Source organism: Myxine glutinosa, chromosome 9 (assembly GCF_964187855.1).
Source record: "Myxine glutinosa chromosome 9, kmMyxGlut1.1, whole genome shotgun sequence".
In the NCBI taxonomy this organism is placed as follows: domain Eukaryota; kingdom Metazoa; phylum Chordata; class Myxini; order Myxiniformes; family Myxinidae; genus Myxine; species Myxine glutinosa.
Genome location: NC_136269.1, coordinates 127,788,031 through 127,802,733, shown reverse-complemented (window position 1 = coordinate 127,802,733; position 14,703 = coordinate 127,788,031). Strand labels below are relative to the sequence as shown.

Genomic DNA, 14,703 nt, shown 5'->3' with positions numbered 1-14,703 from the left:
TGTTGTCTCATCTTCATCACTTCAATTTTTTCAAATGTCCTGCCTATCACTACCTCATGTGGTCACCCATGCACATCCATGTTCTCTTTTACACACGCTGATTGATCTTTCCAATTCTGTTCCTCTCCTGTGAGCTGTGAGTCTCCTGTGAGCTGTGAGTTTTGAAAGCAATGACTCTCCAAGCCATTGTTACTTACTTATTAGTGCTACTTCCTTTCCTGCGTATGACCACTCACCCACTCACCCCATCTCTCGCATTCCCTTTGGTACCTGCTGCCTTTTGTCATTCAGTACCTCCCTGAGCCTCGGCCTAGACCCTTCTACAAATATCACCTGACTCAAAAATCTTGGTAGCACAGCCTTGTGGAATGTTCGGATTTATCGGCATGGGTACATTCAGGTCAGATAACCTCTAGCCATATTGATTTTGTTTTGCAGCTAGAACACGGTTGTACAAGGCTGAGATAGTGAGGTTGTCTCTACATACAATTTCCTCACTTAAATTTGACTCATGCACACCTGCCTTACATCTCTACATTCTCCACTTGAAGCTTTAGTTGCAAACCTGGGCACTCAGGAAATGTGGTCATTTGGTGGCTTAAGTGAGCAGGAAGTACTCAATGTATGTGGATTTCAAGAAAGGTGTCATGAACAAAGTATATACCTGTACTTTGCAATTTGTAGATTCCACCGAGGCTTTTGACACTGTAATTAGATAGTCTCTGGAAACTTTATGCTATAGTTGGCTGTCCAGCTCCAGCCAGGTTCGTCAACCTGGTTCAACAATTTCATGATGAGACAACAGAAAGAGTGATGGAGGATAAAGCTCTTAAAAACCTTTTTCCAATCTCAAATGGCATCACGCAAGGCTGAGTTCTTGCACCAAATGTCTTCAGCGTCCTATTTGTGGCCAAGTTGCTACACCTTTTCAGGTATCTGCATTCATTTCAGAACTAATGGCAAACTTTGAAGAGTGCAATCCTGGTCTTGGAGGCAACAGTTCAGGTTTCCGCTCTACCGAGTGACGTTCCAGTTCTTCCTTGAATTACTACCATTGGATTTTTATTTTTTTTTGTATATAAGATCGAGGCTCGTGTAAGAGCTAACGTTAATGACAAAAAAACATAAGCGGACACATGAAACATATTGTCACGCAACTCCGATTAACATCAGAGTTGCGGAGGCCGATTACGAGGCTTTAACTCCCGAGGTGAAAACTCAATAGCAGATTCCAAAACCAAAGCCCAAAGCACGCAGGATGGATGGGAATGACGAGAGCCCCGCAGCCTTATCGATTAAAATCAAACAGGAAACTGCGTTCAGGTATATACAGAAAATAATACAGCGATTTATTAATGAAAAGCAAGGACAGGAAAATACGCGCCGGTAATGAACTATTCTAAATCGGGATCCCGCACTCCAGACCTCAAATACAAAATGGGGGATTGTGAATTAACAAAGAAACACGTATTTTGTGTCAAAATGTATGCGGATGCGGCTTATCTGTCTCGTCGTCTTCTTCCCGGCCTGGACGAATCCTCCGTCCGCCTCGCACGCCCCGCTAGGCCCGGGCCAACGCCCTCGCCGCTGCACCCGAGGTCCCGCTCCAAGCTCCGAAGCACCGCGAGATCCGTGCACCAATCTCCAAAACACCACGAGGTCCCACAGCATGACAGCGAGCTCCACCCAGGCTACACCTCAGCCCAACTCGGGTCGGGGTCTCTGAACTGCGCTGCTCTGCAGAACTCCTCTCCACTCAACTCGGTTCAGCGCACCTCCGAACCGCACTCAACTGCAGAACTCCTCTCAACTCCGGGCTCATCCGAACTCAACTCCGGGCTCATCCGAACTCTCCACTCAGGTCAGGGCTCTGCTCTCATCTCAACTCATCTGCAGAACTCTTCTCAACTCCGGGCTCATCCGAACTCAACTCCGGGCTCATCCGAACTCTCCACTCAGGTCGGGGCTCTGCTCTCATCTCAACTCTTCTGCAGAACTCTTCTCAAAATGGCGTCCGACCCTCGGTAATATCTCCGGCCGATGACGTCACATTGGCACACTGCTCTGCCAATCAGAGCCTCCCACGACTCGCCGGCTCGTCCAGGGGCACGCCCACTGCACCACTGCCGCTCCCGTCTCCGACTCCGTGGTCACCGCACGTGCTATGTGAGGTGGGTAGGCCTCGTGGAGGTGTAAATGGTGGCGGCCAATTGTGGCGGTGTTCCAGCCTGATTTCTTCCTAAGTCATGTCAGGGGAAGGGCGTCATTTAGTGTTGTACTAAAGGTCCTAACTAATGTTTATGTGGTTTGCAGTGCCATAATGGACAAAGGTTTGATGACCAGGTTGGACTCACAGGGGCGTTATCTCATTATTACCTAACTATCACCCGAATCTCCTGGTAGATTCACAATCATATATCTTATCCCGACAAACGCCTAAACATGAAGAACTTATTACAGGTAGATTCCCTATCGCGACAGTCGAATACCTACCTATACAGATCTACCTGGCTCTCGATATTGCTTTACCCCCCAGACATAACAATATAATAAAGGGAGCAGGAGACAAGATGGGGAGAGAGAGGGAAGCACACAAGTACAACAGTAGAGTTGTAACATTTTCATGAAGGGAATGAAGAAAAACAATGCTGTGTGGATGTATTAAGAGATGGGACGCAGTTTTTGAGAGTGATCCAGGAATGAAACAGAAAGGAAGGGAAGAAGAGGAAGCAGTATTGGAAAGGCCATTTGGACATAACAGCGTCGGAAAATTAAACATTTTAAAATTGTTATTTAAAAGATTTGAGTTGACGGAGTGAAAGCGGATGAGGAACAAAAGGGTAGACAAAGAAAGAAATGCCTTGGAACCAAAGGACTTAAAGAATGAACTCAAATAAGTGGAAATAATAAATGACTTATTATTGTCCCACGCACACGATACGATATTATTATCCAATGATTGAGCATGGCTTTGTATTTAGTCAAGAAGATTCAGGTGCCATTGAATATTCATAGTTGGCATTTTAGTGCCCAAGGTTGTTGTGTTAGTGTTTTTAATTAAAGGTTATAATTTTAAACTTTAATACTGATGTCTTCAGCCAGATTTCAACCCAAAACCCTTTGGCTTGCAAGACCAAAATGTCCTCATAACTTGGACGAACATCATATCCTTCATTTTAGAACAAGATGAACAACTGTGATCGTGACCTCCTGTACTTTTCCAATGAATGCAAACCATTTCGATGTTCCAACTCCCTATACCTTTCGGGATATGCCGCGTTATCGATATTCCTTTGGAGTGTCTCTATTCATCCATAACAGTTTTTAATTATAATTTCGTTTCTTCATGTAACTGCTCAAAGGGCTCTGTGCAAGATGTTCAATTTTGGAAATAATGCTTTGGAAATAATAATGGAAAATAATTTGGCAAAAATAAATAAATAAATAATCAAGCAGTGCTTTACAGATATTATAGTCAGGGCCCTTTGGGATATTTTGGTTCAAATTCTTCCAAAAGCATCAAATTTGGCGCAGATGTTGCCCATGCCATACTCTTTCGATTTTTGACGGGTGCCAAGAGCGGTATGATCCGGGGACCATACCGGTCCATCCCGCCATGTCACCTGACCTATGACGTCATAATTAGGATATGCATCCAATCACATGGCGTACTATAAGTGGTCAAAGTTCAAAATGAATCGATCGAAAAATGAAGGCAGGGATCCATTTTTAAGGTTTTCATAAAATCCAATATGGCCGCCAGGTCACATGACCTATGACGTCATATTTATGACATGTATACAATCATGTATACATGAACCCGGATCATGATCGCACAAAAATTAAACACAAGGATATGGCATACAGTTCATAAAACATCAAAATCCGTACCTTTGTAATTAGACTGATGAACTACATATGCCTGAAAATTAGGAAATAGACATGTAAACATTTCCTCTAATTGTCAAAAATAAGGTCAGAGTTCGATTACCCAACCCAGAAACATAAAATGGTGAACCTCGCGTAAATCTTGACAAAAAACTCAAAAACCGACATGTTTGACTCAAAAATGACCTTGAAGATGACCTTGAGGGTTGACCTTGACCTCGAATCATCAAAATAACATCATAATTGGATTCCTCGACCTCGAAAACCCCTGAAAAGTGGTATCGTACATGATTCCAACCCTTTTGGTTATTTAACTGATTTTCCTCTAATCCGGGTGGCGGCCATTTAGTATTTCGCCAATATGGCCCCCCCGGGGGGGGGGGGGGGCGCCCGTCTTGGCGCCCGTCAAAAATCGAAAGAGTATGGCATGGGCAACATCTGGGCCAAATTTGGTGCTTTTGGAAGAATTTGAACCAAACGGCCCCAAAATATCCCTAAGGGCCCTGACTATTGAGGGTTTGAGTGATTTCTAGAGCTAGTGTACTTTTTTGAGCTAGTGGGATAAATGCAATCAATGTTTTGCTTTTAATCAAAGCGCCAATGACCTTTCGGGAATGTCCTTTCGCCGCAGCTTTCATTTGCCGGTGATCTCTTTCACTTCTCCAATCCAACTGTGTCGAAAGCAAGAATGCGGCGCAGCGCGTCTCACCAGCTGAGGCTGGAAAAAGATCCCAGGGTAAGTTTAGAAAATGTGAATCCACAACATGATGTGATGCAGAGCGCCGTGGACGTACACAAATGATTACCTTATGAGTCGTCGACTTTGTTTCATGTTAACAGTCAAGTAGTGAGTCGAATGATCCTCTCCAGGTAGCGATTGATAACTTCAATATGAGATCATGTACAACTGGAACGGTACTCAGTAGAGAGAATTACCTCCGCCAGGTGAACAGTTTACGTTTTGTATCCCAGAGTAGACCAGAAAATGACAATGCATAATCACATTTAATCAAAATCATCCGTCCACAACTTTTTGAGATATCCTGCTATATATCGTTTTTGACCTTATCTTCCCATGGTGAAGAATCACTTGAAGAATTAAATAATTCTCAGATCCGAATCCATATTCAGATCTTCACTAAAATCGAATCGTCCTTGTCACACACCAAACCTCTCCACCAAGTTTCGTACAAATCCATCCACAACTTTTTGAGACATCCTGCTATATACCGTTTTGACCCTATCTTCCCATGGTGAAGAATCACTTGAAGAATTAAATAATTCTCAGATCCGAATCCATATTCAGATCTTCACTAAAATCGAATCGTCCTCGTCAAACACCAAACCTCTCCACCAAGTTTCGTCCAAATCCATCCATAACTTTTTGAGATATCCTGCTATGTGTCGTTTTTGGCCCCGTCTCCCAATGGTGAAGAATCACTTAAAAAATTATAGTTGTCGGATCCGAATCCGGATCTTCACCAAAATCGAATCATTCCGTCCTCGTCACATACGCTACATCTCTGCCAAATTTCGTCCGAATCCGTTCACAACATTTCGAGATATTTTGTTGACAAAGGGACAGACAGACAGGGGTGAAAACATAACCTCCATGCACCTTTGGTGTCGGAGGTAAAGATGCCCTTATTTTACAAGCTCATAACTTAGATGTTTGCCCAACTGAATGAAATGACATTTCTTGCTGCAAACAAAGTCTTAGTTCTTCCACAAAAAGAATCGATTTATGTCTATAAGATAAATCTGTATTTTTATTAATGTATTTTAAAGTCCATTTTCTCTGCTGGAGTGAGGGTTAGCCTTGCGGGCCCCATGACGATCATCATGGTTCCCTTTTTGAGGCAATGCTTTTTATGGCCGGATGCCCTTCCTGACGCCAACCCTTCAGTCACCTCTTACGACACACACGGATATGGTGTACATATTCTAAGCCGGGGCACACACCGGCACATTCTTCCCAGCAAGCTGGTACTCAGTTTGCCGACCTCGGAAGGAATGACAGGATGAGTCAACCCCCCTGGGTTTAATTCAGCAATCGACCGGGATTCGAACTCGGCATCCGGGGATCCCAAGCCGGCACCCTAACCGCTAAGCCAACACCAGGCTTTGGAAGACATATTGTATCTAAATATGTATTTTAAAATTCACAATGATGCTATTTTAAGCCCTATTAATTATTTAATTTACAAATGCATATCCTATCGTACTGTACTAAGGCAATTTTCTGTATGTAGTGTATTTATGTATGTATGTATGTGTGGTAGGTATGTGTGTATGTCAGAAAATCTACAAAAAACAGGACTTGGCCGATCTCCCCCAAATTTTGCATTTGTGTGGTAGTACTCAGGGTCATGTCATGTTAGTACTTTGTGGGGGTGGGAGAGTACTTAAGATTTTCGCCTGTGCACATCCCAAAGACACAGTGCAAGTGGTTTAATCAGAATTGCATGTGTAGTTTCTGAGAAGAAAGAAAAAACCTATTTTGGGGGGTAAACCCCCCCCCCCCCTGTAGATCCCCAAAGGGGCAGAGTTTTTTTAATGCCGTGAACAAAAGTTGGTGCATCATGTGTGATGAAGGTTGTGGTCAAGTTTTGTCGGAATTGCGTGTGTCGTTTTTGAGAAGAAAGCAAAACTGATTTTGGGGGTCAACCCACCCCCCCCCCCCCCACCCCATAGACCACCAAAGGGACAGATTTTTTTTATTTCCGTGAACAAACTTTGGTACATCACGGATGCTGAGGGGTGTTTTGAAGTTTCATCGAAATTGTGTGTAGTTTCAAAGAAGAAAGCAAATATCTTTTTTGGGGGGTCAAACCTGGACCCACTGTGACCCCCCGTAAACCCCAAAAGGGGCACATATTTTTAATGCCGTGAACAAGCTTTGGTACATCATGGGTGATGAAGGTTGTGTTCAAGTTTCATCGAAATAGTGTGTGTAGTTTCAGAGGCAAAAGGAAATTCATATTTTGGGGGGATCAAACCTGGATCCACTTTGACCCCCGGTAGACCCCCTTAGACGGTGATTTTTAAAAATGCATTGAACAAACTTTCGTCACAACATAACAAATATCATTTGCGACAAATTTGGGCGCAATCCCATCAGCGGTTTCGGAGAAAAGGTTTCAAGTGTTTACGGACGGATGGATGGACGGACTGACTGACGGATGGACAGACGGACAACGCGCCATCGCATAAGCTCACCTGAACTTCGTTGCAGGTGATCTAAAAAGTAAAGAGCAAAGATGGAGTCATCAGGAGGAACCTGGGTAGGATTCGGGTTTCAGCCGCTACTCCTCTACCCTCAAACCCATCCAAGCGCAGCCAAGTGAGCCTTCCAGAAAAAAAAATACTGCAAGAATTCACTTCTCAGAATACAGATAGATAAAGAAAGACAGAAATAAAGAAGAAGCAAGAATTACAATGAATAAAGAGAGATATGAAAAAGTAGAAAGAAATGTGAAAGAAACAAAGATGCCTAACTTATAGCTCCACCTCCTTCTCTTATGAATACAACCTATGATATAACTTATCCCGCTATGAATACAACATAAACCACTGTTAGCTCTACCATAGCTACCTGGCAAGGTACTCTCTGCTTAACCCCCACTCCCCTCACCCTCCCTCCCACCCCCATATCTATTCCCACTCTTCGATCACTCTCTTGTTTCACAACCCGTACTCCAAAAATACCCCTTGAATGATATAACCTCTATTTATACGACTATTACCCATCCCCAGAATTATATATATATCTATATCTATCTATAATTCCAGTAATCTCTGTGTGTCTGTGTGTGTGTCTGTGTGTTTGTCTGTGACCGCTGTTTCGCGACAACTACCGGTCCGATATACTTGCAACTTGCCAGGTATATTGCTGGGGACCCGAGGATGTGCCTTTTCAAGGTTTCATATTAATCGGACAAGTAGTTACCGAGCTATGGCGATTTCTTTACCAAACTCCGCAAGCCGTTCGCTTTGGACCAAACCATTGCATGTAAATAGAGGGGGGGGGGATTGTCACCGTACTCGCAAGCCGTTCGCTTTGGACCAAACCATTTCATGTAAATAGAGGGGGGGATTGTCACCGTACTCGCAAGCCGTTCGCTTTGGACCAAACCATTTCATGTAAATAGAGGGGGGTGATTGTCACCGTACTCGCAAGCCGTTCGCTTTGGACCAAACCATTTCATGTAAATAGAGGGGGGGGATATAATTTTAGATATATACTGTATATAGTACGGGCATGCCCTAGTCTATCTATAATTCCAGTAATCTCTGTGTGTCTGTGTGTGTGTCTGTGTGTTTGTCTGTGACCGCTGTTTCTCGACAACCACGGGTCCGATATACTTGAAACTTGCCAGGTATATTGCTGGGGACCCGAGGATGTGCCTTTTCAAGGTTTCATATTAATCGGACAAGTAGTTACCGAGCTATGGCGATTTCTTTACCAAACTCCGCAAGCCGTTCGCTTTGGACCAAACCATTGCATGTAAATAGAGGGGGGGGATTGTCACCGTACTCGCAAGCCGTTCGCTTTGGACCAAACCATTTCATGTAAATAGAGGGGGGGGATTGTCACCGTACTCGCAAGCCGTTTGCTTTGGACCAAACCATTTCATGTAAATAGAGGGGGGGGATTGTCACCGTACTCGCAGGCCGTTCGCTTTGGACCAAACCATTTCATGTAAATAGAGGGGGGGGATATAATTTTAGATATATATATAGTACGGGCATGCCCTAGTCTATCTATAATTCCAGTAATCTCTGTGTGTCTGTGTGTGTGTCTGTGTGTTTGTCTGTGACCGCTGTTTCTCGACAACCACGGGTCCGATATACTTGCAACTTGCCAGGTATATTGCTGGGGACCCGAGGATGTGCCTTTTCAAGGTTTCATATTAATCGGACAAGTAGTTACCGAGCTATGGCGATTTCTTTACCAAACTCCGCAAGCCGTTCGCTTTGGACCAAACCATTTCATGTAAATAGAGGGGGGGGGGGGGATTGTCACCGTACTCGCAAGCCGTTCGCTTTGGACCAAACCATTTCATGTAAATAGAGGGGGGGGATTGTCACCGTACTCGCAAGCCGTTCGCTTTGGACCAAACCATTTCGCACATGGACCAAACCATTTCATGTAAATAGAGGGGGGGGATATAATTTTAGATATATATATAGTACGGGCATGCCCTAGTATAAATAAAACACAGTTTGTGTGTGTGTTACCTATAGACTCCTAAACGAAGAGGCTCACGTACTTGATATTTGGCATAGACATGGCCATTGGCCCTTGGAAGGACATGGCCTACCTAAAAATGACCTCCGATGACGAGATCCATATTTTTTATTCATATTTAACTTAGTGCATTTCAGCGAGGAACATTATACACTGAATCTCAGCCTGTGCCAGGGCAGCTCGCTGATTCGCTCAGAGCGATCACGTGATGTTCCATCCTCGCCGCCAGACTCGCTCACGTCCCTCCCTCCCATCCCCTCCTCCCCTTCCACCCTCCTTCCCCCTCCTCCCCTCCCCTCCCCCCCTCCACCCCCTCCCCCTCCTCCCCCCATTCCCCCCACCCCTCCCCTTCCCCTCCTCTTCCCCCCTCCCCCTCCACCCTCCCCTTCCCCCCTCCCCTCCCTCCTTCCCCCCTTCCCCTCCCTCCATCCCCCCCTCCTCTCCTGTCCCCTTCCCCCCCTCCCCTCCCCTCACCTTCCACCCCTCTCCTCCCCCTACCCCCTCCCCCGCCCGGCAACGCCGAGTACTTCTGCTAGTATATATATATATATATATGTTAAACTACATCTGCCAATCGTTTGCCCAATTTATTAAATTATTGAGACTTTCCTGAATCTGTCCTTCCTCCCCAATCCCCCACCCTCTCTCTGCTATCCACCGTACACCTCCAAGCTTTCTGTCATCTACAAACTTGGAAACTCGACTCTTAACCTCTGTCCAAATCGATTATATGGAGATTAACATTAAAATGTCTTCCTGTGAATGGAGATTAACATTAAAATGTCTTCCTGTGAATGGAGATTAACATTAAAATGTCTTCCTGTGAATGGAGATTAACAGTCCGAGAACTGATCCCTGGGGCCTGAGTTACCCCACTATTTACATCCTCCCAATCTGACATCCTCCCTTCACATCTACTCTTTTATTCCCATCATTAATCCTGTTTCCAATCCAGTTAGCTACTCCACCAGCCATTCCACAAACCCTAAGGTCGTCGTGCTTTGCAAAGCACTTCGTAGTTTTAAAGGCAGAAAATCACTTATTTCACATGGAGTTCGCTCTCTTCGTGCTTAGAAATTGTTTCCAACCTGTTTTTATGTTTCTTTCCAAACACTTGAAACTTTTTCTCCGAAACCGCTGATGGGATTGCGACAAAATTTGGCACAAATGATATTTGTTGTGTTGTGACGAAAGTTTGTTCACGGCATAAAAAAACAAAATCGAGGCCTAAGGGGGTTTACCGGGGTTAAAGTGGGTCCAGGTTTGACCTCCCCACCCCCCCTCCCCAAAAATAGAAATTTCCTTTTCCTCTGAAACTACACACACTATTTCGATGAAACTTTACCACAACCTTCACCACCCGTGATGTCCCGGTTTGTTAACGGCATTAAAAATATATGCCCCTTTGGGGGCCTATGGGGGTTCATAGTGGGTCCAGGTTTGACCTCCCCACCCCCCCTCTCCAAAATAGAAATTTCCTTTTTCCTCTGAAACTACACACACTATTTCGACAACCTTCATCACCCGTGATGTACCCAAGTTTGTTAACGGCATTAAAAATATATGCCCCTTTGGGGGCCTATGGGGGTTCATAGTGGGTCCAGGTTTGACCTCCCCACCCCCCCCTCTCCAAAATAGAAATTTCCTTTTTCCTATGAAACTACACACACTATTTCGACAACCTTCATCACCCGTGATGTACCCAAGTTTGTTAACGGCATTAAAAATATATGCCCCTTTGGGGGCCTATGGGGGTTCATAGTGGGTCCAGGTTTGACCTCCCAACCCCCCCTCCCCAAAATATAAATTTCCTTTTCCTCTGAAACTACACACACTATTTCGATGAAACTTTACCACAACCTTCACCACCCGTGATGTCCCGAAGTTTGTTAACGGCATTAAAAATATATGTCCCTTTGGGGGCATATGGGGGTTCATAGTGGGTCCAGGTTTGACCCCCCAAAATATATATTTGCTTTCTTCTCTGAAACTACACACACGATTTCGATGAAACTTCAAAATAACCTTCACCACCCATGATGTACCAATGTTTGTTCACGGCATTAAAAAAAATCTGCTCTTTGGGGATCTACGGGGGGATTGCCCCCCAAAATAGGTATTTGCTTTTTTTCTCAGGACCTACACACACAATTTTAATGAAACTTGACCACAACCTTCATCATCCGTGATGTACCAATGTTTGTTCAAGGCATTGGCAAAATTGGGGTCTTAGGAGGTACACGGGGTGGGAGTGTGGAGGGAGGGATTGCCCCCAAAATAGGTATTTGTTTGTTTAAAGTCATGATTATGTTAGAATGATTCTAGATGCTGCCCTGTCTTCGAGCAAGCATTGGAATTGGTTTAAAATACCTTTATTCGGTGCAGTATACTGTTTATTCTACCAGGTGAGCGCCATGGGTATTGCCCCTATTTTTATTCGATCTTCCTCTGATACATCCTCAAAAACAAAACCTTACAGCAAATCCTCATGTTGTGGCTTCTTTACAAACTGATTTTGTAAAGAATCAAGAACTACTTCAAAATCAAAAGGCCTTCGACATATTATGTGGACAAAAGACGAGTGCGGTTGGTAAGTTGAGAAAAGGAGCATTGACAAAAGAAATAGGAAGGGACACAAAAATGAGAAATGTGGCGAGGAATTGTTTCGCTATCACTGAGTATTGAGAGAAAAGCGTCGTCATAACGACAACATCTTTGGTAGGCAGAGTGCTCTGGGAAGTGACGTCAAGCCCCTCTCATCCTCCCACCCCCCACCCCGCCTTCCTTGAGCCTTGGAGCCGGTCCACAAAACTTACAAGTTAAGGAGAAGGGAGATATTGGGACATGCCATCTCTTCCCTGTTTGGTTATGTTACATGGAGACCATCCTCAAATCACAAACACAGCATGTTAGGAACAAATATTTGAGTCCGTTTGTCTGTCTGTCTGTTTGTTTGTCCGCATAGATTAAATATGATTTTCTCTGCAACCGTTGGTCCGATTGACAGGAAATTTTCACCATAGGTGCAACTCCACCTGTATAATTTTCTAATGATAATTATGACGTCATAGGTCACGTAGTTCGGCCGCCATCTTGGAAAAACCGAAAACATTTGCACCTCTATAATCTCCGAAAGCGCTGCATGGAACAAATTGAGACATGGCTCATTGTAAAGAACTCTCCATGGGGAATAAAATATGTTAATGATGATGTCATAGGTGCCTCCATTATGACGTCATAATTTGACAAGTACAAAACAAGACAAGACAAGACAAGACAAGACAAGACAAAACAAGACAACAAAACAATTTGACAAGACAAGTCCCATCAAGATGAAATTTCTTGAGCATAATCTAGGAATATATTAGTGGAGAAAAGAAATAATGATGACGTCAACGGTCACGTAGTTCGGCTGCCATATTTGTTTTAACACAAAAGCCTTAAAAACCACTGATAATACATCCTGGCGAGGGTTTGCAATCCCTGATTGCTCTTTTTCTTGATCATTATGTGGACTGCATTGATGTGAAATCACAGTTCAAAGTCGGCAACACTCAGAGGAATATTTTCTTTAGAAAGCATCAACAATTTATTGACAAAGTGTACTTTTTATTTTCAATTCTACTAAATGACCATATTATTAGCTTGAGCACCGATGGCGGACGGAGGTTATGTTTTCACCCTTGTCTGTTTGTGTCTGTCTGTTCCTTTCGTCTGTTTGTCTGCTAGTAGGAGATCTCCAAAGGTTGTGGATGAATTCGGACGAAATTTGGCGGACAGGTTGGTTGTGTGACAAGGAAGAATTGATTCAATTTTGGTGAAGATCCAGATACAGATTCGGATACGAAGATTTTTAAAGTGATTCTTCACCATTGAGAGATGGGGCCAAAAACGATATACAGCATCATATTTAAAAAAGTTGTGGACGAGTTATGACAAACTAGGTGGATGAGTTGGGTAGGTGAAAAGAACAAGCCGATTAGATTTCGGTTAAGGTCCGAATCCAGATCCGGCCTATCAGTTGGATGCAAAATGTAAACTGTTCAGTCTGGCGGAGGTATGCGCTCCACTAAGTGCCGTTCCAGTTTTATTACTCTGTTTGGCAGAAAGGTGCCAAAGTAGTACACTTGCCTTTAGGTTTTCTGGTCTGATTTCAAGTCCTGATCTGACTATAAAACTGTCGAATTGGTACTTCGCAAGCAGGGAAGCTTCGAACTTCCTGTCAATGGAGATTAAGCAGGGTGTCCTCTCATCTAGTATTACAGTTAGTGGACGTTAAAGATCCTACGGTGTCTTTTGGGAAGAGTAGGCAAATTTTTAAATAGAATTAGCAAATTTCCCAGCACTATAAAACAGATCCAAATTCCTGTCCAAATCAACTTCAGTCGAACAACTGATATGGCCAGCTCATTACTGAAAGACTTTGGCCAAAAACCATCCCTATCTGACTCCATAAGGAGGTGGGAATAATTGGGGATATTAAATAAGTTGTATTTGTTGACGGATGGAAAATTTGATTTTCAATGGATGAAATGGACAGGAGGTTATGCAAGTGTTACGGATTCGTAACTTCCGTTATTGGGGTTTTCACCCACTTGACGTAGTTCTGATCTTATGTACTATTATTATCTTCAAAAGGTTTATTATTCAGGAACGGTTATCTAAAGTTAAAAAGGCTAACTTTAAATGATACAGGAAACCGAACCGGAAGAGAGGAAGAGGAAGAAGCGGCGCGAGCAAAGTCGGAGAAGACGCATGACGTCAGCGCTCCGTAACAAGCAAGGTCTACCGACAGTCGCGAGGGAATTTTGAGTTCCTTGAAAGGACATCCGGCGATAGGAAGTATCACTGGAGCGGGAGAAATCTGCGTAGTCAGATTTGGGCGCTGTGATTCTGACGAATCCTCGCCTCGTCGCATCGGCTCAAGCAGGAGCCTTTGGCCATTTTGAACCCCGCGCTTCAGATACCAACGAAGGCTTTGCCTCGCGTCATCTTCACACCAACATCCTACTGTCTGTCGGGGATGTGTGTGTGCGACCGCTTCATCTCCAATTACGTTGCGGTTTGCTGAGTGAGCGGTGAAGGTGCGCCTCTGGAGGGTGCCTTTGTACAGTTTGGCGGGGCGAACTCCAAGGCCAACTGTACGCACTTCGGATATCGACTGGAGAGCGAGATTCGGGCTTCGACTGGATTTCGTTCTATCGACCGCTGGAGCGAATCACATTCGCCTTGGGAAAAGTTATAGAGACATTGAGGAGTGTCCTTTCACTCGCTGGCAGCGCAGTGAGTTACTTGACTTTATATAAGATATATATAGAGTGCACTCTTAATGGCCATTTGTTATACCGTTATTCCTGTGTGTGATTTCTAATACAATTTTGTTCATTTATATAATCATTGGTGTGGTTTCACTATTGATTTTCAACACAGGGTAACATATGCTTTCTGCCGGGGCTCCTCTCGAGGTTCGGAGGTTACCGAGACCAGGAGATTGTAGAGGAATCCGTAACACAAGCTACCATTGGAAACAAGAATCTGACATTTAGCGTGTTAACCCTTCCTCA

The 14,703-nt window shown here is 44.1% G+C and overlaps 1 protein-coding gene across 1 annotated transcript in view; it reads left to right on the top strand.

The window, feature by feature from the left end:
• PCSK2 (proprotein convertase subtilisin/kexin type 2) overlaps nt 1–14,703 on the top strand; it is a 130,353-nt gene that overhangs the window by 45,030 nt on the left and 70,620 nt on the right. The window contains exon 4 of the mRNA XM_068129638.2: nt 4,520–4,624. Within this exon, the coding sequence (XP_067985739.2) occupies nt 4,520–4,624 (105 nt within the window). The remainder of the gene's footprint in view (nt 1–4,519; nt 4,625–14,703) is intronic.